The sequence below is a fragment of the Chlorocebus sabaeus genome, chromosome 12 (genome assembly GCF_047675955.1).
Source record: "Chlorocebus sabaeus isolate Y175 chromosome 12, mChlSab1.0.hap1, whole genome shotgun sequence".
NCBI lineage: Eukaryota > Metazoa > Chordata > Mammalia > Primates > Cercopithecidae > Chlorocebus > Chlorocebus sabaeus.
The window spans coordinates 13,933,844-13,960,678 of record NC_132915.1 but is presented as its reverse complement, the minus strand read 5'-3'; the positions used below and the strand labels follow the sequence as shown (position 1 = coordinate 13,960,678).

Genomic DNA, 26,835 nt, shown 5'->3' with positions numbered 1-26,835 from the left:
TGGGTGACAGAGCGAGACTCCGTCTCAAAAAAATAAATAAATAAATAAATATCATTAAAATGTACAGGAGAGACAGACCAAAAAAGTCTAGAGAAGGTTTTGGTGAGAAGGCAGAACATTTATTCATCAACAACATTCATTTACATTACCTACTACATGCCAGAAATGAGGACTACTGGGGACAAAGTTAACAAAAATAGGCAGTAAGGAAAAGGACTCTCTATTCGATAAAATGTGCAAGGATCGCTGGCTAACCCAATGCAGAAGACTGAACTGGACCCCTACCTATCACCATATACAAAGATTAACTCGAGATGGATTCAAGACTTAAATGTAAGACCTAAAACTACAAGAATCCTAAAATAAAATCTAGGAAATACCAATGCGGACACTGGCCTCACGAAAGAGTTTATGAACAACTCCTCAAAAGCAACTGCAGGTCGGGCACGGTGGCTCATGCCTGTAGTCCCAGCACTTTGGGAGGTCAAGGTAGGCGGATCACTGGAGCCCCGGAGTTTGAGACCAGCCTGGACAACATGGCGAAACCCTGTCTCTACCAAAAATACAAAAAATTAGCTGGGAGTGGTGGCATGTGCCTGTAGTCCCAGCTACTCAGGAGGCTGTAGTAGGAGGATTGCTTGAGCCTCAGAGGCAGAGGTTGCAGTATGCCGAGACCATGCCGTTGCACTCCAGCCTGGGTGACAGAGCAAGACCCTGTCTCAAAAAAAAAAAAAAAAAAAAAAAAAAAGCCAATTGTAACAAAAACAAAAACTGACAAATGGGACCTAGCTAAACTAAAAAGCTTCTGCACAGCAAAAGAAACTATCCACAGAGTAAACAGACAACCCAGACAATTCTTTTTTTTTTTTTTTTTTGAGACGGAGTCTGGCTTTGTTGCCCAGGCTGGAGTGCAGTGACCGGATCTCAGCTCACTGTAAGCTCTGCCTCCCGGGTTTACGCCATTCTTCTGCCTCAGCCTCCCGAGTACCTGGGACTACAGGCGCCCGCCACCTCGCCCGGCTAGTTTTTTGTATTTTTTAGTAGAGACAGGGTTTCACTGGGTTAGCCAGGATGGTCTCGATCTCCTGACCTCGTGATCCGCCTGTCTCGGCCTCCCAAAGTGCTGGGATTACAGGCTTGAGCCACCGCGCCCAGCCTCTTTTTTTTTTTTTTTTTTTTTTGAGAGAGTCTTGCTCTTGCTCTGTGGCCAGGTTGGATTTTTTTTTTTTTTTTTTTTTTTTGAGACAGAGTCTGGCTCTGTTGCCAGGTTGGAGTGCAGTGGCATGATCTCGGCTCACTGCAACCTCCACCTCCCGGGTTCAGGTGATTCTCCTGCCTCAGCTCCCGAGTAGCTGGGACTACAGGTACACATCACCACACCCAGATAATTTTTGTATTTTTAGTAGAGATGGGATTTCACCATGTTGGTCAGGATGGTCTCGATCTCTTGACCTCATGATCTTCCCACCTCAGCTTCCCAAAGTGCTGGGATTACAGGAGTGACCCACCACGTCCAGCCCCCCATTTTTTTTTAAGTCATGGGGTCTCACTCTGTCACCCATGCTAGAGTACAGTGGTGCTATCATAGCTCATCCTGGAATTCCTGGGCTCAAACAATCTTCCTGCCTCAGCATCCAGAGTAGCTGGGACTACAGGTGTGCACCACTGAGCCTAATGTTTTTTACAAAACTTTTTAAGAGATGGGATCTCACTATGTTGCCTAGGCTGGTCTGGATCTCCTGGCCTCGAGCATTCCTCTTACCTCAGTCTCTGGAGTAGCTGGCATTACAGGCGAGAGCCACCATGCCTGGCTCTGGGCTCATCTTGTGTACTCCCTGTCATCACTCTAGATACAGCTATTTCTCCAAGGAGTCCTGGTTCCTTTTATTGGAGAATGGTTTTAGAACCAGTAATCAATTTAACATCACAAAAATAACCTCACATTCTATGGCCCCTGATGTGATATGATAGGAAATATATCACACCATCTAGGAAATACTCTTGCCCCTTGACTCAACTCCTCAAGAAAACAACTTGATGGATGACAGAGCCTTGGCAGATGATAAAAAAGGAAAAAAAAATTCTTTTTTTAAAGAAAACAACTTGAGTCAGGCACAGTGGCTCACTCCTGAATTCCCAACACTATGGGAGGCTAAGGCCGGTAGACCACTCGAGGCCAGGAGTTTCAGACTAGCGTGGGCAACCCAGCGAAACCCCGTCTCTACTAAAAATAAAAAATTAACTGGGTGTGGTGGTGGGTGCCTGTAATCCCAGCTACTCGGGAAGCTGAGGCACAAGAATTGCTTGAACCCAGGAGGCAGAGGTTGCAGTGAGCCAAGATCGCGCCACTGCATTCCAGCCAGGACAACACAGAGAGACTCTGTCTCAAAAACAAAACAAAACAAAAAAACAGAAAAGAGAAAAAAAAAAAAAGAAATGACTCTGTCAAATCTCAACAGCTAATTAACGGTTTGTAAGAAATTCTGTAAAGCTATAACCCCAAGATCCTCAGGTAATCATGTGATCTCGCTTGAAGTGAAGGAACAGATAGCAGCTGAGAGTAGGGAGTGAAATGGAGAGTCCTAAAGCTGTCTAAATGCTTGGATCCAGTCAACTATGAGGTCAACTCTCCCCCTATTCTTCCATGATGTGGTTATATGAATCAAATAACTGTCTCTGTTTTGTTTATGCTGAATTGAGTTGGCCTTCTGTTGCTTACAACCAAAGAGAGCTAACAAATGTAACACACACAAACAAGGAAGGGCTTAGTAACAAGAATGAGCTCAATACACTGAGAAGAAAAGAGGTTGAATCTTTAGGTAAAACCAAATTCTAGGTGAGATTTATTTAAAGCTAGATTAAATTTATTTGCTTTTAAAATTTAACAGTCTAAAAAAAAAAAACAAGAAACAAAATTTAAAATTTAGGCCAGGTGCAGTGGCTCACACCTGTAATCCTGACACTTTGGGAGGCTGAGGCGGGTGGATCACGAGGTCAAGAGATGGAGACCATCCCGGCCAACATGGTAAAACGCCAACTCTATTAAAAATACAAAAATTAGCTAGGGATGGTGGTGCACGCCTGTAGACCCAGCTACTTAGGAGGCTGAGGCACGAGAATCGCTTGAACCCGGGAGACAGAGGTTGCAGTGAGCACTCCAGCTTAGCAACGGAGCAAGACTCCACCTCAAAAAGAAAAAAAAAAAATTAATAGTCTAATTTTATTACTGCCACACTCCTGTGTGTTGGTAGCATTAACTAACAGGGTTCACTATTTGGTGTATTTTTCTTTATTCCTTATTTTCAATCGCACTCTGATCATTTATCATAATTTTAGAAATCAACAGATCCAACATTACTCTTCATAATATAACTAGGGCCTAAAGTGAATAAATTATTTGTCCACACTCATAATCAGCTAAAGGTAGACATGTGGAGCATAGTGCTAAAGCACAGTGCTGTAAGAAGGAAGTAGGTTGTAGAGACAGTTTGGACTGGGTTTGTCCCCTGGTTCCTTTCTTCACACAGTCCTTTTCATTTTTAATATAATTTTTACATAAGTAGTACACGGACATGACAGAAAATTCAGAAGCTTATACTATAAAAAGCAAGCTATTTCTTGTATCCCTCTGTCTGATATCTACCCCACCGTCGCCTTTGACAACCACTGTTACAGTTTCTTGGGTACTCTTCCAATGATAATGCATTCAAGCATATTGAAGACTTGATCGTTTAGACTTCAAGACACACGATGGTCACTACGATTTTTAAAACTAAAACTATACTAGAAGGACCAGAGTTTGGAAGGCCAGAAAAAAGTAGGACTAGAGAGAAATGAGGATCTATGAGATTCCCTTCCTAACAGTTCTGGCATTTAAAAAGCAACATATTAAAAAACAAAACAACTTCAGTCCAACAGAAAAAGACTAAGAATCAAATAAAACTCCTGAAAAGGCACGATTTGTTGAGATTTTATAAAGAGGTATGTACAAGCACCTACTCTAGACAGAAGAAAAAAGAAATAATGAAATTAACCTGAGAACAAGTTTAGTTAACAGAGGAATATATATGCAGTTCAAGTACACCTCATCAACCCTCAATAAAGTAAAATCTTTTCCCTCCTGAATTTTATCCAATAAATATCTGATTTAAGAGGAGGTAGGTAAGAAGAATATTATTCTCCACAGATGTTAAGAACTTTAGAGTAGCCATGAAAAAAAATCCCTTGGCCTAAGTAATATATTAAAGATGGAATGAATTAAGTCAATCATTCAGCATACAATGTTAACAAAACCAGTACATTTGTAGGAGCAAATAACATTTTATTTAAGAGTTCAAATGAAAGTTTCTTTAGGGTTTTTTGGATTCTCTGTGGAAAAAAAAAGATCTTCTAAATTCCTAGATCAATGGTATAACCATTGTAACATTTAAATATTTAAGTCCCAGAAAGTAATACCTCTAATGGAAATGGAACATAATTTTGGCATGCTTTTAACATGCATCAAAAGGTACACCAGTCAGAATAGCTATTATTAAAAAGTCAAAAAATAACAGATACTGACAGTGTTACAGAGAAAGAAATGCTTATACACCGTTGGTGGGAGTGTAAATTAGTTCAACCATTGTGGAAAACAGTGTGGCGATTCCTCAAAGAACCAAAACCAGAAATACCATTTGATCCAGCAATCCTATTACTGGGTATACACCCAGAGGAATATAAATGGTTCTATTATAAAGACACATGACGTGTATGTTCACTGAAGCATTGTTCACAATAGCAGACACAGAATCAACCTAAATGCCCATCAGTGGTAGACTGGATAAAGAAAATGTGGTACATATACACCATGGAATACTATGCAGCCATAAAAAAGAATGAGATTGTGTCCTCTGCAGGGACATGGATAGAGCTGGATACCATTATCCTTAACAAACTAATACAGAAACAAAAACCAAATACTGCATGTTCTCACTTATAAGTGGGAACTAAATAATGAGAACACATGAACACACAGAGGGGAACAAGACACACTGGGGCTTACCAGAGGGTGAATGAAGGGTGGAAGGAGGGAGAGCATCAGGAAAAATAACTAATGGGTACTAGACTTAATACCTGGGTGACAAAATAATCTGTGTAACAAACCACTGTGACACAAGTTTACCTATATAACAAACCTACCCATGTACCCCTGAACTTAAAAGTTAAAAAACAAAAACAAAAACAAAAGGTAATGTGAATTACGTATTATTATAACCAATTTCTTAATTTAGTTATAAGGGAAATAAATTATAATTAGACTGTATTTAGAAATGTGGAACTTAATCATTAGAAATCTTCAAAATGAATGTTATGTATCAGGTAATTTAACAAGACAGAACACAGTTCTAAAATTATAAGGAAACACAAAATATATTATTCTACATACAGAAGCTTGTTTAAATACAACTCATCTTTAATAATTAAATAGGATCTTGTCAGTTTGCATTTTTTGTCTTCTTTCAAATCAGGAAAGAAGAAAAGGCAAGCATCAGACAGTTTATAGAGTTATCTTGCACTATTGTAGAATAATGCATTACACAATGTATACCTGCCTTCTTATTTGTATAACAGTATCCCCCAAATAAATCAATGGAAAAAAATAAATTGGAATCAGTTCAAAAGTATGTTTGCCACTTTCAAACATGGAATTAATATTCAGTCCACATATGTAGTCATTTAAATTTTAATCTAAGAAATGATGACAATGGTGCAAATAACTTTAAAAAAAATCAACCATCTGTTTTAACAACAAATCAATTCTGTGTTTGCATGCACAGTAGTGAGGAACTAAATTAATAATATAATCACAGAATTATTTAGATGTGATTTTTTTAAGAGAGAGATTTCATTTTCCTAGCCTGTCAAGCAAATGTCTGAAATAAACAAAAAAATGGTCAGAAGCCATATATATAAGTGAAATCAAGGACCATCTGACCATAAAAAAAAATTAAACAATGGAATTACTAATAAGAACACATATATAATAGAAGAACAAAACTTTGAAATTATTACCTTAAAAGATAAAAATAATTTCAACATTTTGTTATTATCTTCCTCAATGTTACAGGATTTTTAAAATAGCAGAATCTCCCAACTAAAAGATTTGGAGAGGCTGTACTACAGTATTTAAATAACAGAAACAAAAAACCCCAAATCCCCAACACCAGGAAGTGTAGGAGACACTAACAGTGAATGGTAAGAGAAGTATATAATCAGGTTACTCTACCCATGAGTACATTTAAAGAATCACAGTTCATTTCAAATTTCCATAATTCCAAAATACTATGAGACATCTTCTCAGGATAAGTTTTTAATAAAGATTAAAATACAAAGTGGGAGATTAAACCACTTTTCTCTGAGATTTTAAGCTTGGCACACACAAAGTAACCTTTGGCTCATACACACATATACACAAATTAGGATGATAAAGCCAAATGATATTATGCTTCATGCAAATAATCTTGTTTTTATTCTATAGTAATGCATTTTACATCTTTATATAATGGCAGAAACATGACTGGGTGCACTCAAGACAAACCTATGGGTTGTCCTTTAAATGATTATGTCTCAAAAAAGACTTACTGCTAAATATTAAAAGTATTATTCTTAAAATCATCAGTGTTTTCTACAAGATGGCTACAATAAGACTTACCTCAGTCTTTTTACTAATGTGATCTGTAAATGAAAAAGAAATAAAGATGAAACTTTATTGAAGGAATTTAACATATAAAAATGTTTTAACATGTAAAAAAAAAAAACACCAAACGGACAGAATTTCAAAATTATCTCATATGAGTTACAGAATTCATTTAAGAGTTTTCTAGGATTCTCATCTGATTTACTTTTCTAGGTTTAAGATGTTAAAATTCAGTATATAATTACTAATTTACTCAGCTTAAGGATCAAGTCTTATTATCCTAGTAAATGACACCCATATCAAGGGATATTATTGCATTTTAAGCATAAGAATTCCACAGTTCCACATAATTTAGTTTTTTGATCCACATAATTTGGGAGGTGGGGGGAGCAAGTTAAGGGGACACAAATATGTCCGAAATCAAATTACAGGCTACTACAACTACAAAAAATGTTCAGATTGCTGCTTTTGTGTAACGAAAAGGTAGAATAGTAATTTATGTCCTTTAAAACTATTAGCTATTTTATTTTTAAAACATACATCAAGGTGATTTAATAGTACTATAAAAAAACCTAAAACTTGATATATATTTATACAATTAACACAAAAAATAACCCATAACAAATATATCTAGATGAAAGAAATTACTGGCCTAGAAACAACACAGCATTTCTGGAAAGCAATTACCAAGAGCAGAATGAGGAAAGCGTAAGGGAATTTAAAGTACAAATAAGGCCAGGGGCGATGGCTCACACCTGTAATCCCAGCACTTTGGGAGGCCCAAGCAGGCAGACCACCTGAGGCCAGGAGTTTGAGACCAGGCTGGCCAACATGGTGAAACTCCATCTCTACTAAAAATACAAAAAATTAGCTAGGCATGGTGGTACATGCTTGTAATCCCAACTACTTGGGAGACTGAGGCATGAGAATCGCTTAAACACAGGAGGCGGAAGCTGCACAGAGCCAGGATCGTGCTATTGCACTCCGGCCTGAGCGACAGAGCAAGACTCTGTCTCTAAATAAAGTACAAATAGTGAGCAAGTATTCTTATTTAAATTGGAGATGATCAGGATGGATATCTAATACTTAACAATGCTTCTTGTCTACAGCAGAAGTTTTCTATTCTCAAGGACTAAAAATAATATAACTTTCTTACGACTCAGAATCTAAAAGTTGGTCCAGTTCTCTAAAGAATTTCTTGATCAGAACAGTGTCCATAAACACAGTAAATGCCAAAATCACCAACTTCAGATCAAACTACCAAATCTTGGTAAGTTACACAGTCACTCTTCTAGCATGTTCTATTTAGCATACAATGTGAAGCCAGAACCTAAGGAAGAACCTCAACTGTGTTAATCATGACTTGCAAAAGCTGTGTAGCTTCTCTTTAATAACATATTGATAACTCGGGAGGCTGAGGCAGGAGAATGGCGTAAACCCAGGAGGCGGAGCTTGCAATGAGCTGAAATCCGGCCACTGCACTCCAGCCTCGGCGACAGAGCGAGACTGTCTCAAAAAAAAAAAAAAAAAAGAACAACAACAACAAAAAACACACCGATGTTTTTCTTTTTTTTTTGAGATAGAGCCTCACTCTGTCCCCCAGCCTGGAGTGCAGTGGCACGATCTTGGCTCACTGCAAGCTCCACCTCCCGGGTTCACGCCATTCTCCTGCCTCAGTCACCCGAGTAGCTGGGACTACAGGCGCCCACCATCCCCAGCTAATTTTTTGTAGTTTTAGTAGATATGGGGTTTCACCGTGTTAGTCAGGATGGTCTCGATCTCCTGACCTCGTGATCCGCCCACCTCGGCCTCCCAAAGTGGTGGGATTACAGGCGTGAGCCACCGTGCCTGGCCATACTGATGTTTTTCTAAAATTTACATACTACCTAAGAAATTAAATATGGAAAAAAGGAGTTTTAGAAAGCATTATTTCCATGTTTCTGCCTAGTTCTTAATAAAATGTCTTTTTTTTTTTTTTTTTTCCTGAGACAGAGTCTCCCTCTGTTGCCCAGGCTGGAGTGCAGTGGCGCGATCTCAGCTCACTGCAACCTCTGCCTCCCGGGTTCAAGCGATTCTCCTTTCTCAGCCTCCCGAGTAGCTGGAGCTACAGGCATGTGCCACCATGCCCCGCTAATTTTTTGTATTCTTAGTAGAGACAGGGTTTCACTGTGTTAGCCAGGATGGTCTTGAACTCCTGACCTAATGATCCACCCACCTTGGCCTCCCAAAGTGCTGGGATTACAGGTGTGAGCCACCGCGCCCGGCCATATTTGTTTTTTTAACTCCCAAAGCAAAGCAACTTAATCACTGGCAGCCTACAGGGAAAAACTTTCTTGATCCTCAAAGGAAAACAATATAATCTTCTAAATATATTCTCTGATTTTCAAAGTAAGGCTTATTTCTGAAAGCAGTATTTTAGGTTTTTTTCTTTTTGAAATTATTGCTAAGGTAGGCCGGGCGCGGTGGCTCAAGCCTGTAATCCCAGCACTTTGGGAGGCCGAGACGGGCGGATCATGAGGTCAGGAGATCGAGACCATCCTGGCTAACACGGTGAAACCCCATCTCTACTAAAAAGTACAAAAAACTAGCCGGGCGAGGTGGCGGGTGCCTGTAGTCCCAGCTACTTGGGAGGCTGAGGCAGGAGAATGGTGTAAACCCGGGAGGTGGAGCTTGCAGTGAGCTGAGATCCGGCCACTGCACTCTAGCCTGGGCGACAGAGCACGACTCCGACTCAAAAAAAAAAAAAATTATTGCTAAGGTAATATTTATCCTCACAGAACAATGCCCAATGTACTAAGGCTGAATTCATATGAATCAAATAAAATGCTCTGTCAATGAACAAATAGCTGTCCATACGGTGAGCAACTATTCTGACTGGGATAGACAAAGCGCTGTTCAATAAAATTTTCTGTGATGATAGTAATGTTCTATAGCTGGACTAATATGGAAGCCACTAGTCATATGTGACTACTGAGCACTTGAAATATGGCTGGTGCAATTAAGAAGCTACATTTTCATTTTAATTTTTACTTAAATTGCCACACATGAATAGCAGCTACCATACTGTACAGCACAGGCTAAGTATTTTTTAACATTTCCCACATTAAAAATAATGTGCTTTGTGGTTTTTCTTCAAAAGTTTAGTGGATAGTAAAATTCCTTCTGTCTTCTCCATTTGATAAAAAACACAAATGATATTATAAACACTTTCCTGGTAATAAGTCTTGCCCTAAAATTTGTATTTTAATTTTTTAAGATGCAGTTCCAGGTAACTTGAAGACATTGACCAATAATGGCTGAAATATGAAAACATTATTCCTGGCTTAGTGTAAGCAAAATCAGTTCATGTATAAGGAAAATAATATGTTTCAAGATGACTCAAACTACAAATGTCAATTTTTATTTTCAGTAAGTTTTAGAACAGAGACAAACTGAAAAACACAAAAAGATAAATTCTTACTAAAGTTTTATGGGGTTTTAATGACTGATTTTAAATTACTTTAAGACCCCAAATGGTTTTAGTTTATTTCCCAACAGTTTTGTCCCTTCCAAAACTCATGTTGAAATTTAATTGCCACCAGGTGTGGTGGTTCACGCCTGTAATCCCAGCACTTTAGGAGGCCAAGGCGGGCAGATCTCCTGAGCTGAGGAGTTTGAGACCACTCTGTGCAAGATGGTGAAACCTCGTCTCTACTAAAAAATACAAAAGACTAGCTGGGCGTGGTGGCACAGGCCTGTAGTCCCAGCTACTCAGGAGACTGAGGCACAAGAATTGCTTGAGTCACAGAAGCGGAGGTTGCAGTGAGCCACAATTGCACCACTGCGCTCCAGCTTGGGCTACAGAGTGAGAATCCATCTAAAAAAAAAGAAGAAATTTAATTGCCATTGTAACAATATTAAGAGGTGGGATCTTTAACAGGTAATTAGGCCATCAGAGCTCCACCCTCACAGGTGGGATTGGTTATAAAAGGGCAAATTTCGCCCCTTTTTGCTCTCACTCTTGCCATGTGATGACTTGTCAAGAAGGCCCTCACCCGATGCTGGCATCTTGATACTGGACTTCCCAGCTTCCAGAACTGTGAGCCAATAAACTTCCTTTCATTATAAATGACCCATTCTCAGGTACTCTGTTACAGCAGTACAAAACAAACTAAGACACAGGTTTACATTTTTTACATTCTACATGATACATGAACAACTTTTATTGTTTAAAAATTATAAAGATATTTACAACTGAAATATAAAATAGATGTAGAATAGTTCTTTTAGCATAATAGCATTGTATATATATTACCTTCCGAATGAAAATCTTTTAGTGATACTGTGAGAGGTTTGTCTTTTCCCTGATGATTCTTTCTTTTATCTTTTTTATTCATAACTTTGGACTGAGTTGAAGTATTTTCAGCATTTTCATACTCCTAAAAAGAATTACCAACAATAATTAAGTTCAGTTTACAAACTGTAAAATAAACTCACCAATAGGTAATATGTTTCTTAAAGTTTATTTTTTTAAAAAATAAAAGGCAAATAAAAAACCAAAATTTAGGCCAGCCAAATTGTATAAACGTATACCTCTTTATTCATTTACTCAATCCCTTACATCTTAAACATTAAAATGAAAACAAAAAAAGTTACACCTTGGTCTATAACCCCCGCCTCGTTGCTACCTTCCTCCTTTCAAGTCCAAATTTAAGACAATAATCAGCAATTTCCTGCCTCATCCCACTGAAATCTGGCTTCTGCTGGTCTCTGACACTAAAATTAAAATCAACCTCCTCTTTATCGCCAAATCCAAAACACTTTTTTTTTTTCCAAGCATCTCTTGGTTTTCTTAATACATTTCTGACTACTGCTAAGCTTCCTTTGCTGGCTTCTTTTCTCAACCGTCTCAAAAGCGTAGCAGGTGTTCACATTATCCCACTCTTAACCTATTTAACCTTTATACCCACTGCTCTTCAATCTCAAAGTTTAAAGTTCTACCAATAAACTAATTATTTCTCTATAGACAGACAACTGAACTGGAATGTTCAATAAGCATCTCCACATGAAATATATTCTATCTTTCCATCTCACCACCTTGCCTTCCCCACTCGATCCTTTATGAAGTACCTTGTTATGCCGCCACCATCTGCACATCTGTCTAAGTTGGAAACCTCAGAGTATCCTTGCCTACTCTCCTACACACCTTACAGCCAATTAATTACTAGGTCTTGTTTAACTTATCTCCTGAAGATCTCTTAAATTCATTCTCTGTTCTTTGTACATTCAGTCATTTCCCCAACTCCCTTTTGCTTGGATACTGCAACAGTCTCTAATTTTAGCTCCTCAATCCATCTTCTACACTGCTACACATGAGTTTCTAAAATGAAAACCCAAAATCAATCTAAAAGTTAAAATGATTAGGGCCAGGCACGGTGGCTCACGCCTGTAACCCCAGCACTTTGGGAGGCCGAAGTGGGTGGGTCACAAGGTCAGGAGATGGAGACCATCCTGGCTAACAGAGTGAAACCCCATCTCTATAATCCCAGCACTTTGGGAGGCCGAGACGGGCGGATCACGAGGTCAGGAGATCGAGACCATCCTGGCTAACACGGTGAAACCCTGTCTCTACTAAAAAATACAAAAAACTAGCCGGGCGTGGTGGCAGCGCCTGTGGTCCCAGCTACTCGGGAGGCTGAGGCAGGAGAATGGCGGGAACCCGGGGGGCGGAGCTTGCAGTGAGCTGAGATCCGGCCACTGCACTCCAGCCTGGGCGACAGAGCCAGACTCCGTCTCAAAAAAAAAAAAAAAAAAAAAGAAACCCCATCTCTACCAAAAATACAAAAAATTAGCCAGACGCGATGGCAGGTGCCTGTAGTCCCAGCTACTCGGGAAGCTGAGGCAGGAGAATGGCGTGAACCCGGGAGGCGAAGCTTGCAGTGAGCCAAGATCACACCACTGCACTCCAGCCTGGGCAATAGAGTGAGACTCCGTCTCAAAAAAAAACGATTAAACAGCTTTCTGCCAATGGATGTATAAAAACCAATCTCCTTGCCTAGTACATGAAGTAATTTATGTCCTATCCTTCTGGCTGTATCTCCAGAAGTTCTAGGTGCTTACATGACAGTTTTTCAAATATGCTATATTCTTTCACATGTATACTTCTTATATACTTGCCACTCCTTCCTTCAGAATGCCTACTTTCCTCTTGTCTACCTCATGAACTTCTAATACATCTAATAAGACTCTTTTTAAAGAATCCTTTCCTAAAACCCATCCCCATTAAAGGCACTGAAAAACCTAGTTTTCTGAATTTCCACTGCACTGAGAACATACATCTTTCAATACTATACACTGTGTCTCCCTCCACTACACTCAAGGGGCACATTTTGGCTATTCAATAATTATTTGGTGAAAAACTGACAGAACAGAACAGAAAATGCCATCTCAGTCAGGCATGGTGGCTCACTCCTGTAATCCGAGCACTTTGGGAGGCAGAGGTGGGCAGATCACCTGAGGTCAGGAGTTCAAGACCAGCCTGACCAACATGGAGAAACCCCGTCTCTACTAAAAATACAAAGTCAGCCAGGGTGGTGGTGCATGCCTGTAATCCCAGCTACTCAGGAGGCTGAGGCAGAAGAATCGCTTGAACACGGGAGGCGGAGGTTGTGGTGAGCCGAGACTGCGCCATTGCACTCCAGCCTGGGCAACAAGAGTGAAACTCTGTCTCAAAAAAAAAAAAAAAAAAAAAAAAAAGAAAAGAAAAGAAAAGAAAATGCCATCCTAAACTTTATCTGTTATAAAAATCCTTAGGCTAAAACAAATGTATTAAGAGTTGTTTTATTGAATATTGACTTTTATCTCAATGACTACACATCAATACAATCCCATCGAACTACCCATTGCATACAAAAGAAGTTCTTCCCTTCTCTTAGTCATTATTATCTGCTAAAATCAGTGATTTTGAGTATTACACCTATGACTGTGCAAAGAACACTGGCTGGGAGTATGACATTTTATCAACACTATTTACTCTATTTCTCCTCTAAGGATACAGGTAATCCTTCTAGCTTTAGAATCTAGACATATATCCATAAATCTAACAGCAAGAAGTCACCTTTGTATAATATTCTATTTGATAAATTTTATCTCCTAATTGAGCAAAACAGGATTACTTCTCCAGTGTAACCTGATAGTCCATTTAAATGATTAAATCATAGTAAAACTAGCTGTATCAATTTTTGTAATTTTCCTGCTTTGTGTCTAAATGGCTATGTAACAATAATGGTTATAGTTCATTCTTCATCATTTGGGGTAACGGAAAGAGGGATATGGAAATGAAACACATATAATATACACAGCCCACTTTATTAGCAACTTTTTTCCTTTTCCCTGGAACTAAGTTCAATAACTAGCAAAAGCAATGCTGTGAATTTTTTTGTTAAGATGGGATCTCCCTTTGTTGCCCAGGCAGGAGGAGTACAGTGGGATGATCATAGCTCACTGCATCCTCTAACTCCTGGGCTCAAGGGGTTCTTCCACCTCAGCCTCCCAAGTGGCTGGGAATACAGGCTCACAACACCATGCCTAGCTAATTAAAAAAAAACATATATTTAGAGACAGGGTCTTGCTGTGTTAACCCAAGCTAGTCTCAAACTCCTGGCCTCAAGCAATCCTCCTGTCTCAGCCTCCTGAGTAGCTGCTGTGAATTTTAATTATTTGCTTCTTTTCATTTTGGATGAAGACACTAATGTACAAGGACATGGCCAAAATGTCTTAAGGATGACCAGAGACCATTTAAGATCAACCACTGAGTAATCACAGCTTGAACAAATTTTATAAACCAAAAAATAATCCCAATAAATATTAAAGAATAAAATGTTAAATGATATTAATATAATGAATACTCACACAACTTAAATACAGAAACTGGAAACCAACACTTCTTTTTACTCAAATCCTCCTACAATAACAAGCTATAGAATGCATTTCAGCACACAACCTAATATCAAAGTTCAGTGACAAATGCTGAGCTTTCAAGGCCAAAATTTCAGAAATGGCCTCCTACTTTGATTGTAGTGTATCTCTGGCAGAGGTCTCTTAAAAAATGCCCGTGTACTATAGTAGCCCATATTAAAATTTTAAATCCACTTATTTTCTATGTTCATTTAAAATTAAAATAATCAGCCGGGCACGGTGGCTCACGCCTGTATTCCCAGCACTTTGGGAGGCCAAGGCAGGTGGATCAGCAGAGCTCAGGAGTTCGAGACCAGCCTGGCCAACATGGTGAAATCCCATCTCTACTAAAAAACAAAATTTAGCTAGGTGTGGTGGCTCACGCCTGTAGTCCCAGCTACTCAGGAGGCTGAGGCGGGATAATTGCTTGAACCTGGGAGGCAGAGGTTGCAGTGAGGTGAGATCATGCCACTGCACTTCAGCCTGGGCAACAGACTGAGACTCGGTCCCAAGAAAAAATAATAATAAAAATAAATTAAAATCATCTGTTGTGAATTTTATTCTCTCTCTTCCCTTCATCTTGGGTGGGGAAATTCCTTAACTAAACGTTCCAAGTCGCCAAAGCTTTAGACCAACTGTTTCCGTTCTATCTCAAAACTTGAGAAGGAATCCTATTATAAACACTTCTTGGTAATATTTTATTACGGTAATGAATTTTTGGATAAACTTTATAGAAGAAATTTTATGTAAAATTCAAATAGGTTGATTTTAACCTTACCACTTAAACTTCTAAAATATCTAAATCATTAAGTATGTAAATACCTTTTTGTGTTCTTCATATTCTAATTTACTTAGTAATAATGCCTTCTCAAGATCTGCTTCAAACATTTCAGATGTCAGCTAAAAAAAAAAAAGTTTCACAATAAACAGACAGTATCATTACATCACAAAAGCAAAATAACCACACACATTACTATATATAGAGGAAAAGAAAGCAAACATGTTAAAAAACAATATAGATTCTCCAAAGTTATATAACCATGCCAAACTAGGAAGCCTATACTCTATAGAAGACATCAAAATACAAACTTCCAATTTTGAGATTTTCATTTCTCCTCTTCATTGTTAATTATCTGTTGTATATGATATAATCTTACTTTTTACCTTAATAAAAAAAATCTTACCAAATTATTGGCACTATAATAGATGTCAAAGGCAACATTCAGTTTAGGACACCAAGAATTATGAGCGATTATTACTCAAAAATATAAGAATACTAAAAAAAAACTCAATAAGCATTATTGAACACAGTATACCACTTCCTGGATATAGAAAAAACCAGAGGTACAGAATAAGGTTGCCAAATGTCCTGGTATATGCCAGGTGTTACAGAATAATTGTTCATAGTGCATCTTTTTACTCTCAAAATGATAAACTATATGGTTGCTTTAAGTCATCTAATAATGATTCTTTGCGATATACATTTGTTCCTCTTTTTCACTAATCAATCTCACTTTTTTTTTTTCCTGAGACGGAGTCTCGCTCAGTCACCCAGGCTGGAGTGCTGTGGCACGATCTCGTCTCACTGCAAGCTCCGCCTCCCGGGTTCACGCCATTCTCCTGCCTCAGCCTCCCGAGTAGCTAGGACTACAGGCACCCGCCACCATGCCTGGCTATTTTTTTTTTGCATTCTTAGTATAGACAGGGTTTCACCGTGTTAGCCAGGATGGTCTCGATCTCCTGACCTCGTGATCCACCCGCCTCAGCCTCCCAAAGTGCTGGGATTACAGGCGTGAGCCACCGTGCCGGCTCACCTAACTTTTTAAAATCTAGCTTTCACCATCCTCCAATCCAATTAATCTCTACAGGACTTACTTTTCCTAATTGCCAAAGAGAATGCTGCAGTAGTTGGATGGAACTTCGGGTTGTCCACTGCGGGGCATAGGTGAGTGTGTTTGCAGCTGTATATAAGACAGTTGCAACATGACAGGTGTAAACATCCTGGATTTGTATACATGTGTGTGTCCATATGTACAGGGTAACAAAAGCATAAATTTAGTGGGCATCTCTTTTTTTTTTTAATCAGTCCAGAATCCCTTCCTCCATTCCTTTAAATGACTGCAATTCATTCCAAAGTCCCATGGTCTCAGCAGGACAGCCAGTCACATAATTCTGTACACTAAGCACTGCCATACCACACAAACACCCAAGCTATCATCACCAATGACAAAAGATGGGGGCAAGTGATCCAATTCCTTTTTTTCCTCCCAGGAATTTTGAGAACAAAGAAAAAGCAGGTGGAGTTTAATTATCTGATGATAACCGTCAAAAAATGACATCTACTAGCTCATGCTTCTCAGCACTCCCAAATTCCTTGGTTTCCAGCTTTCCCAAGACCTAATTATTTAGTTTTTAATTCAAATCTGAGAATCACTCAGTATCCTTCAAAAAAGTTTTTTTTTTACCTAAGTTAATCATAATTATTTCTGTTGCTTAATAATTTTTAAAAATCTAAACTAAAATAGAAACCAACTACAAAAAGAAGTGATCTGTTTCAAAGAGACACCTTAAAAACTAGAAAAATATTAATACTGGACACTATGAACTAAACATTTCTAAACAAAGTCATCCCTTTGAAAGCATCTCATCTAATCGTATGCTGATACAATAAAAAGAGAGGAAAAATGATTAAGCTTACACAGAAAAACAATCTAACTCAGAAAAATACAATTAGAATTAAAATGGTAAGTAAGGATATATAGGACTAGAAAATCAGATTAAGCCCAGTGTAAATTATACATACTTTATGGAATAACTGAAGTGAAAAATTAATCTAAACTAGAAATTAGCAAGAAAAAGTAATAAATTAATCTTTTAGGCTTATTATATACACTTATGTATATGGGTATTCAACGGTTATAACATAAAAGGAAATTTACATCAATTTCTCCACCTAACCTCATGGCAAACTGATACAAAATGTTTCACTACAGTTAAAGGACAGTAATCATCCTAACAGAAAAAGTAACAAAACTAGGCCGGCACAGTGGCTCATGCCTGTAATCCCAGTACTTTAGGAGGTCAAGGTGGGGGGATCACCTGAGGTCAGGAGTTTGAGACAGCCTGGCCAACAGGGTGAAACTCTGTCTCTACTAAAAAAAAAAAAAAAATCAGCCTGGCATGGTGGTGCATGCCTGTAGTTCCAGCTACTCAGGAGGCTGAGGCAGGAGAATCGCTTGAACCCAGAGGTGGAGGTTGCAGTGAGCTGGGATCGCACCACTGCACTCCAGACTGGGTGGCAGAGTGGGACTCTATGTCAAAAAAAGAAAAAGTAACAAAACTACTTGTTTATTCTGAACAAAGTTGGTTCAATTTGCCACTAAACTTTTAATCCCTATTGATGGCATTTAATTATTATAGAAAGGGCATTTGAGATTATTTTTAATATGTCACATAGTCTGACGATATTCCAGAAATAAGGTAGTGGGCAGAACAGGTTAGGAAGTGGAAGTCTTGTTAGACGTCATTTTTATTTTTCATATTAACTCACAGAATTTAAATATTAAGGCAGCTCATTCTAATAGCTTGATAAAAACTGAACGACATCGAAATTTTAAAGTAAAAAAATATGGCCCTCCCAGTAACTGATTCTAATAGTAGTTCGGACTTTAAATTTACCTTTTAATTGTTAACATAAACTAGTATACGAGAAAATGCAGGTAGACAAAAATGATTTAAATTTAAATTTTTGAAAACTAGAACAAATCTTCCAAAAATTTCACTGTATGATCAATCAGCCACTAAGGATTCATTTAGAGTTTTCTAGGGGCTGTGCCCTCCCTGCCTATGGGGCTTAATTTAAAGAAGCAGCTTAATTTTGGTCTTTGCCCTTGAAGAATTCCTACCCAGTTGAGGATGTAAGATTAACGTGTATGAGCTACAGGAATAGAATAAGACATTAAAAGAGCCACAGAAGTTGAGAAAAAGAAGACCAACAATAAACGTAATTTTACGTTGGTATTTAAATGTAGATACAATTTGGATAGGCAGAAACAGAACTGCACAAAGAGCCACATTATGTTAATGTTACAATATTCAGAATAGCTATACTATGTGATACTAAGGAAAGTCATTCTGACAAAAAGTGAATTTTAAACATTACAAGAAGAAGACGTGGAAAAAACACAGGCTTTGGGAGATCACAGAAATGGATAATTTAAATTCCTATTCCACCCATGCTAGTTGTGACTTCGAACAAGTTATATTAACTTCTGTGAATCTCAGAATATTTAAAAAGATCATTGGAATATCAACTGTACAAGGCAATTTTGAGGATTTAAACTTGTAATACGTATGAAGTACCTAGCACAGTTTCTGGCATAAGAGCAGTACCAAATGAATTAGAATTACCCTCCCATGTTGCAGAATAATAGAAAATAAGATTGCTTAGTTAGGGCAGCATTAGGTTCCAGACACTTCCTAAAATTTAAGGATATAGGGCAGATAAAAGAGGAATGCTAACATTAAATAAAAGTAATTTTTAAGACATAAACTGGAATATTAGAAAAGCGAGAACCTAGAATCAATGTGTCTGACTAAGCCATTGTAATCTCAGACAGTATATGGGCACCTGGACCAAAATGTAGCAGTGCAGAAAATAAAGAAGAGACTGATCAAGTTTTGGAACACTGACAATATAAAGTGTGAAAGAATCAAAGATAAGGTTTTTGACCTTAGATAATAGGGAGAATGGTAGCACAAGACCAACACATATCAGAAAAGAGAAAGAAAACATGATTCGAAATTCTCTAAACATATCTTTATTCTCTGTCAAAGACTGCTATAAATATAGCTGACAATCTACTTAATCAGTAAATGTACAAGTAAAAGAGAGAGGGAGACAGAGACAGAGACTGGGCCTATAAGACAGGCTCCAGGCAATAAAATGCAAATAAAAGCATACTTTTAAAAAAGTACCTTGTTTAAGTTTGCAAATGGTAAGTTCCTTATTATTTTCTTTTTATTTATGGGAGGAGGAGGAAAGGAAGAAAAAGAGGAAACAGTAGGCCTAAAATGCCTACAGAATTCAAGAAGATACTTACATGTGCCCAAGATGGAGTACTTCAGATCCCCTTCCTCTTGACTTCCTCATTGCTTCCTACTCCCCATCTAGTAGTAAAACATTTTTTTTTCTATTTAAGCAAACCTATAGCTCAATCAGTTAAAGAGTATGAAGAACCAATGAAAAACCTAAAGGACAGTAAATATTTTGGTGCTAACATTTTTTAAAAATTAATTTGTAAGTCTAAGTACCATTACAATTTTACCCATTTAAATCCAAACAAAATAAATTCCAAATGAACAGTCTTCAATTATCATAGGCAACATGGAAATATAGTTATTATAAAACAAAAAAGATCCTCATTCTGAAGATATCTAATACTTATAGCCAACTGATTACACTTAATAGCAGTAGTGCATAGTGGTCCTCTAACCCATTAGATTTTCAAAGTGTAGACTACATATCTTTCAGTAATTTGGAAGGCAAGATTATTTTCCCAGAAATCTTACAGTAGTCTTATTGAACATAATTACTCCAAAGGTTGTCAGAGTTCTACAAAAATGACATATATCATTCACATTCATCACCACATTCAGTTCATCTCAGCTAATGTATTTTTATGTCTTCTGAGTGCTGTTTGCATTTACTAAGTGTGCATTTTTGTTGTATGCTTTATCATACCCCCAAGCAATAAAAATGGTTCATGAGTCATGAAAGAATTAAAAGTAGTAATGAAAATAGAACCATAAATAATGCAACTTATAAAAACACAATAAATTTTGAAATTAACAGGACTCCAATACAGTGAATATAGAATATAAATGTGTATGTGTAAGGACAAGAGTGATGTCACAAAAGGAACAGAAATTTACATTTAAGAGTGATGTCACAAAAGGAGCAGAAATTTACAAATTAAATTGTAAATTTACATTTACATTTAAAGTTATAAATAGAAAATTAAGATAATGAATAAATTTTTCATTTGAGTCATCAATCTTTTGCTCTCAGCTACCTGTCAAGAAATCTGGTCAGAAGACTGGGTGTGGTGGCTCACGCCTATAATCCTAGCACCTTGGGAAGCTGAGGTAGGTGGACTGCTTGAGACCAGGAGTTCAAGACCAGCCTGGGCAACATGGCAAAACCCCATCTCTACTAAAAATACAAAAAATTAGCCAGCCATGGCACAGTGTGCCTGTAGTCCCAGCTACTTGGGAGGCTGAGGCGGGAGAATCATCTGAGCCTGGGAGTCGAGGCTGCAGTTAGCCATGATTACACCACTGCATTCCAGCCTGGGCGATGGGAGTGAGACCCCGTCTCAAAAAATACACGAAAATTTTAAAAAAAGAGAGAAAGAAACTTGAGGAGACCAGTGGCCTGAAGATATCACAGTTTTTGTTTCACTTTCGAACAAAGCCTAGGGACCTGTAGGAGTCTTTCCAGAACAACTACTAAGTAATGCTTTCTAGCATAAAAGTGATTAATTTTGTTGCTAAAGAGCCAAAAATACAATGGATTAATTTGAATTTATACCCCTTATAAGGAAACCAGGTAGTCAAACTACTGCCAAGGGATTTATTACACCAGTCACACAGTTAATGATAAATATTACACTCACGAACAAACAAAACCAGAACAAGTTATTGGAAAAAAACCTTTATCAAATGAACTGAAGGATGTCACATAAGAGAGAACTTGCTATTGTGGACATACTAACAGACATTTCACATCAGAGTGAGAAAAATACCAGTGACGTGTAGACTTTGAATCAATAAAGTAACAGAAGAAACACACAATAAAATTCGGTCTGTTAATCACTGAAACCCTTAAGAGATTTTTCTACTTATTTTTTGAGTCATGACTTCTTAAAAAAGGTACACTGGAATCGATAATATCAGTGCATCATGAATAAAACAGATTATACCTAAAAAAATCTACACAGAGATTTATTCATAGACAACAGCTGTTGGTGAACAATATGTTTCTTGATCTTGATTTAATCATTTTAAAAAACAGTGGCTGCGCATGGTGGCTCACGCCTGTAATCCCAGCACTTTGGGAGGCTGAGGCTGGGGGATCACCTGAGGTGAGGAGTTCAAGACCAGCCTGGCCAAGATAGTAAAATTCTGCCTCTACTAAAAAAAAAAAAAAAAAACAAAAAATTAGCCAGGCGTGGTGGCACATGCCTGTAATCCCAGCTACTTGGGAGGCTGAGGCAGGAGAATCGCTTGAACCGAGGAGGTGGAGGTTGTAGTGAGCCAAGATCGTGCCACTGCACTCCAGCCTGGGCGACAAGAGAGAAACTCTGTCTCAAAAAAAAATTTTTTTTTAAGTGAAAATTATGCATACAACCAAGTCAAAACCATGACTTACATGTTTTTTTGAAAAACAGCTTTACTGGGATATAATTTACATATCATTTTATACATCATATATCATATGACACCCATTTCAATTAAGAAACATAAACACCTTTTGATATATACATCTAAGCAAATAAATGGGTAGCGAATATAAGACCACTTTTCCACAATGAAGTGTGCTGGGATAGATACAAGTTAGCTACTACTTAGAATTAATTATTTATTGAACTAGCTTACTCACCACTAGTGTTTTTTTTAATTGTACTCTTCATTTAGATTTCCTTTTTAATTGGCAAGAGCACATCTCAGAAAAATTTGCAGAAAGGATAATGGTGGTATACTCTCTCAGTTATTGTTATGTCTGAGAGTGTCTTTTTTCTTTTTTTTTTGAGATAGGGTCTCACTCTGTCACCCAGGCTGAAGTGCACTGGCATGATCACGGCTCACTGCAGCCTGAGTAGCTGGGACTACAGGCATACGCTACCACATCCAGTGAATTTTTGCATTTTTTTGTAGAGATGGGGATTTGCCATATTGCCTAGACTGGTCTCGAGCTTCTGGGCTCAAGTGATCTGCCTACCTTGGTCTCCTAAAGTGCTGGGATTACAGACATGACCTGCTGCACTGGGCCTGAGTGTGTTTCTTTTACATTCACACAAATGACTTCTAAGCTAGATGTGGAATTCTTGGTCCTAACATTTTGGTTCTAGTATTTAAAGTAGCCAGCCTGATTCCTCATCCTGTGTAGGCAACCAGTTTTCTCCTGTGCATATATTTATACTACTATTGCCTTATTCCTCATTCTTAAAATTAGAATCTAATTCTTAAAAGACTTAAATTTGGTGTTCTTTTCAAGCTTAGATTCAAGTCTTAAGCTTAGGGAAATTTTTATCAAAATAATCTTTTTTCTTTTTTGTAGAGCTGGGGTCTCACTATGTTGCCCAGGCCAGTCTCAAACTCCTGGCCTCAAGCAATACTCCTGCCTCAACCTCCCAAAGTGCTGGGATTATAGGAATGAGCCACTGCACTCGGCCTATCAACATAATCTTTAATACTTGCCTCTGTTCTATTTGTTTCAGGGACATTAATTATGCCTCTGTTGGATTTAAATTCAGTGTTCCAATCTATCATGTCAATTTTATCAGAAAAACTTATCTCCAATTTTCCTTCACACAATTGGCTCAGCTTTGTAGATACTCTGGTCCTTCTAATTAAGTTTTTAATCTGCTATGAGTTTATTTTGCTAAATTTTAAAATTCACCCATATCACTTTTGTTTTGTTTTGTTTGAGACGGAGTTTCACTCTTGTTGCCCAGGCTGGAGTGCAATGGCATGATCTTGGCTCACCACAACCTCCGCCTCCTGGGTTCAAGATATTCTCCTGCCTCAGTCTCCCCAAGTAGCTGGGATTACAGGCATGCGCCACCATGCCTGGTTAATTTTGTATTTTTAGTACAGACAGGGCTTCTCCATGTTGGTCAGGCTGGTCTCGAACTCCTGACCTCAGGTGATCCACCCACCTAGGCCTCCCTCCCAAAGTGCTGGGATTACAGGTGTGAGCCACTGCGCCCGGTCCTGTCTCAGTTTTAATTCACCCATTTCCCTTTTAATTTCTCTCAGTCACTTTTTCATTTTAGTCCATTATTTTATCTTACCTTGTTATATAACATTACTATCCCCTTGACTTTTATAAAATGTTCTAGCCTCTTGATTTTTATTAAAGCAAAACACAGGTGCTATCTAAAATTGACTTCCGTTTCCTGCAGCAAATCTTTTTCAAGGTGTGCTTTCACTCCAGATACTAAGTACAATGTTCTTTTCCTTCATGTGGCAGAAACTTTTCTTCCATTGACATGAGATCAACCATGATCTAGTGTTTGCTCATAAATAGGCGAACTGGGTGCTTTCCTACTGTCCATCTGGTTGTGTGTTTAATTCTAGCTCTCAGATTGTATGCTGAGACTTAGTTGATGTAAATTTGTATTATCAATATGGTGATTTAGGATTAGGAAACTTTGTTCCTAGCATAATTTCTCTTTTGTGTTTGACATAAGCAGCCAAATAACAGCTAAGTTTTCCATGTCCAGCTTTCTGTCTGGCTCAGCCCTCCATCCCCGAAATTTCTCATACTGTGTCAGGAAGAACACCCACCATACTGTATGCTTTCTGCCTAGTATATAGTCATTGCGTGATCCCTCTAAATGTAGCTACTTTTGAAATCTATTATTAATTTATTAGTAATAATAAAATAGATTCCAAACAGTATACTGTCCATCAGTTGCAAGGCTTGCCCTTATCTCTTCCTCACCTCTCAGTGTAATTATCCCAAGATCTACTCTACTACCACACATTATCTTCTTCCAAGTGAGGCTCCCACATAAGGTTCTAAGTCTTCCTAAGTGATCCATCAGTAGTATACTCAGCAGAAATTCATCAAAGTTCCTGGGCCTTCAATGGCATCCTTATATAGGATCAGGGCCAAGTTAGACTATTTCCTTTTCATCATTACCTGCTCATTTCAGCAGCAATCAGTGGAAGCAGAAGAAAAGGCAATCAGATATCTGTGATCAAGTTCCCATGTTGCATGGAATTTATTTTGGTGCAAATTTGAGTAGTTTTCTTCCATTAGTTCTCCAGTGCACTTTAGGCCACTGGGAGAAATTCTCTCCAATGAAGACACTGGCAAATTCTATTACTGGCTAAACAAGTAGATCATTAAAACATTTATATTTGTAAACAAGAATCGGTCATAATGAATATTTTATAAGGAAAAAAAGAATCAACCCCTAGAAACAGTACAAGGTGATTTATCCAGTATACCAGTGCCTGGAACTGCCATTTGAACAGCACTACTGCATGGCTCTATAGTAATAACTGATGCTCATAATGATGAGCCTGAGGCACTGCAAAATCCTAAAGAAAATGTTATAATTAGCATAGTTTGTGTTAAGAGAATAACTTAGTATAGTCTATTTACTTTAAAACTGATAATCCAAGAATGACAGAAATAGCCACTCTACTAGACCTAATATCTGCTAGAACGATACTCATTCTGAATGTATCAAATGATAGTCTGACAGGCAAATAAATAACTCATCACTTACTATATACATACAGCATCTCCTAGAGTACATTCCACGCTTAGTATGTTATTTTCCTAGACTCCACACACAAAAAAAGATATGTATTGGTCTTAATGAGTTATCTATTTTATTTGGTTTTTAATGACATTTAATAGAGACATAGAAGAACAAAATATCATGTAAACAGGTTAAAGAAACAACAGTAAAGTTTCCCAAAAGCTTTCTTTTTTAAGCAAAACTGTCACTGGGTATTATTTGTTTTGTTTTTTGTTTTAAGACAGGGTCTCACTCTGCTGCCCAGGCTGGAGTGCAGTGACAAAATCACGGCTCACTGCAGCCTCCACCTCCTGAGCTCTGGTGATCTTCCCACCTCAGCCACCTGAGTAGCTGGGACCACAAGTGTGCGCCTCCCTGCCCAGCTAATTTTTCTATTTTTTGCAGACAAAGGGTTTTGCTATGTTGCCCAGGGTGGTCTCAAACTCCTAGGCTCAAGTGATCCACCTGCCTCAGCCTCCCAAACTGCTGGGATTACAGGTGCGAGCCACCACTCCCAGCCTAGACACTGTGTATTTTTAACAAAAGACCTCTGCCCTACAAATGTGATTTTCTTACCTGGAATAATTTAATACTGTTCCCCTACCTTCCCTGTCTCTCCCTGATTTGTAAAAGGCAGATGATTTTTAAAACCACAAAATAACTGCTTCGTATTGCCAAAACTAACATAAACAACAAATGTATCAATTTTGTTTTTGAGTAGATCAAAAACAGAACCCCTTATTAAAAGCAGCAAATGTGAATTAATCCAATACAAACTGCTTCTCAGAACAGTGGTGACATGAATTCAGAGGCACCGCCATCTGAAAAATCCATAAATTCAATGAATAACGAAGCAATTTTATTTACTTAGTTGTACCTGCTCATCTCTTTGTCTCCACTCTTGCCAATTTTCTTCTCGTGAATCCTTCTGTACTGGGTTTGACAATGGAAGATCATGTTGAGCACTACAAACAGCATGGGAGGATTTCTGGGGAATTTTCTTAAAGGCAAGATTCCTGAGCTATAATAAAACAAAGAAAAAATATATTAAATTCAGTTTACCAATCCTGGGATACTAATGATTTTTTTAATTTAAAAAAATGGTATTTTTATACTTCTACTTCACTTGTTTTGCTAACTCACACAACTAAAGTTATTATTTGTGTTTTGTATAATCTTTGTAGAACGTTAATTTTGCCAGCATTTGAGATAATATTGGTAGAGAAATGAACTGATTAAGTGAAAAATGTATTATACTCTATTATACCTCCATTTTAATCATTCTTCTTTACTAAAGAGAAATTCATAGGAGTAGAAAACAGTAAAACAAGTGTGCTCTTAAAATGCAAAACATAGCCGGGCTCAGCAGCTCACCCCTGTAATCTCAGCCCATTGGAAGGCTGAGGCAGGTGGGCTGCTTGAGCCCAGGAGATTGAGATCAGCCTCAGAAATGTGGCAAAACCCAATCTTTACAAAAAATACAACAACAAAAAAAAACTAGCCAGGTGTGGTGACATGCACCTGTGGTCCAGGCTACCCAGGAGGCTGAGATGAGAGGATCACCTGAGCCTGGGTAGCTGAAGCTGCAGTGAGCAGTGATCATGCCACTACACTCCAGCCTGGGTGACGGAGTGAGACCCTGTCTCAAAAATAAAAATAAAATAAAATGCAAAACAATATAGC

The 26,835-nt window shown here is 38.0% G+C and overlaps 1 protein-coding gene across 3 annotated transcripts in view; it reads right to left on the bottom strand.

The window, feature by feature from the left end:
• GKAP1 (G kinase anchoring protein 1) overlaps window positions 1-26,835 on the bottom strand; it is an 80,999-nt gene that overhangs the window by 38,818 nt on the left and 15,346 nt on the right. For all 3 annotated transcript variants that reach the window (XM_073021493.1, XM_007969604.3, XM_073021494.1), the window contains exons 4-7: window positions 26,030-26,173; window positions 15,434-15,511; window positions 10,971-11,094; window positions 6,692-6,714 (exon numbers count right to left, since the gene is read on the bottom strand). In XM_073021493.1, coding sequence (XP_072877594.1) covers window positions 6,692-6,714; window positions 10,971-11,094; window positions 15,434-15,511; window positions 26,030-26,173 — 369 coding nt within the window. The remainder of the gene's footprint in view (window positions 1-6,691; window positions 6,715-10,970; window positions 11,095-15,433; window positions 15,512-26,029; window positions 26,174-26,835) is intronic.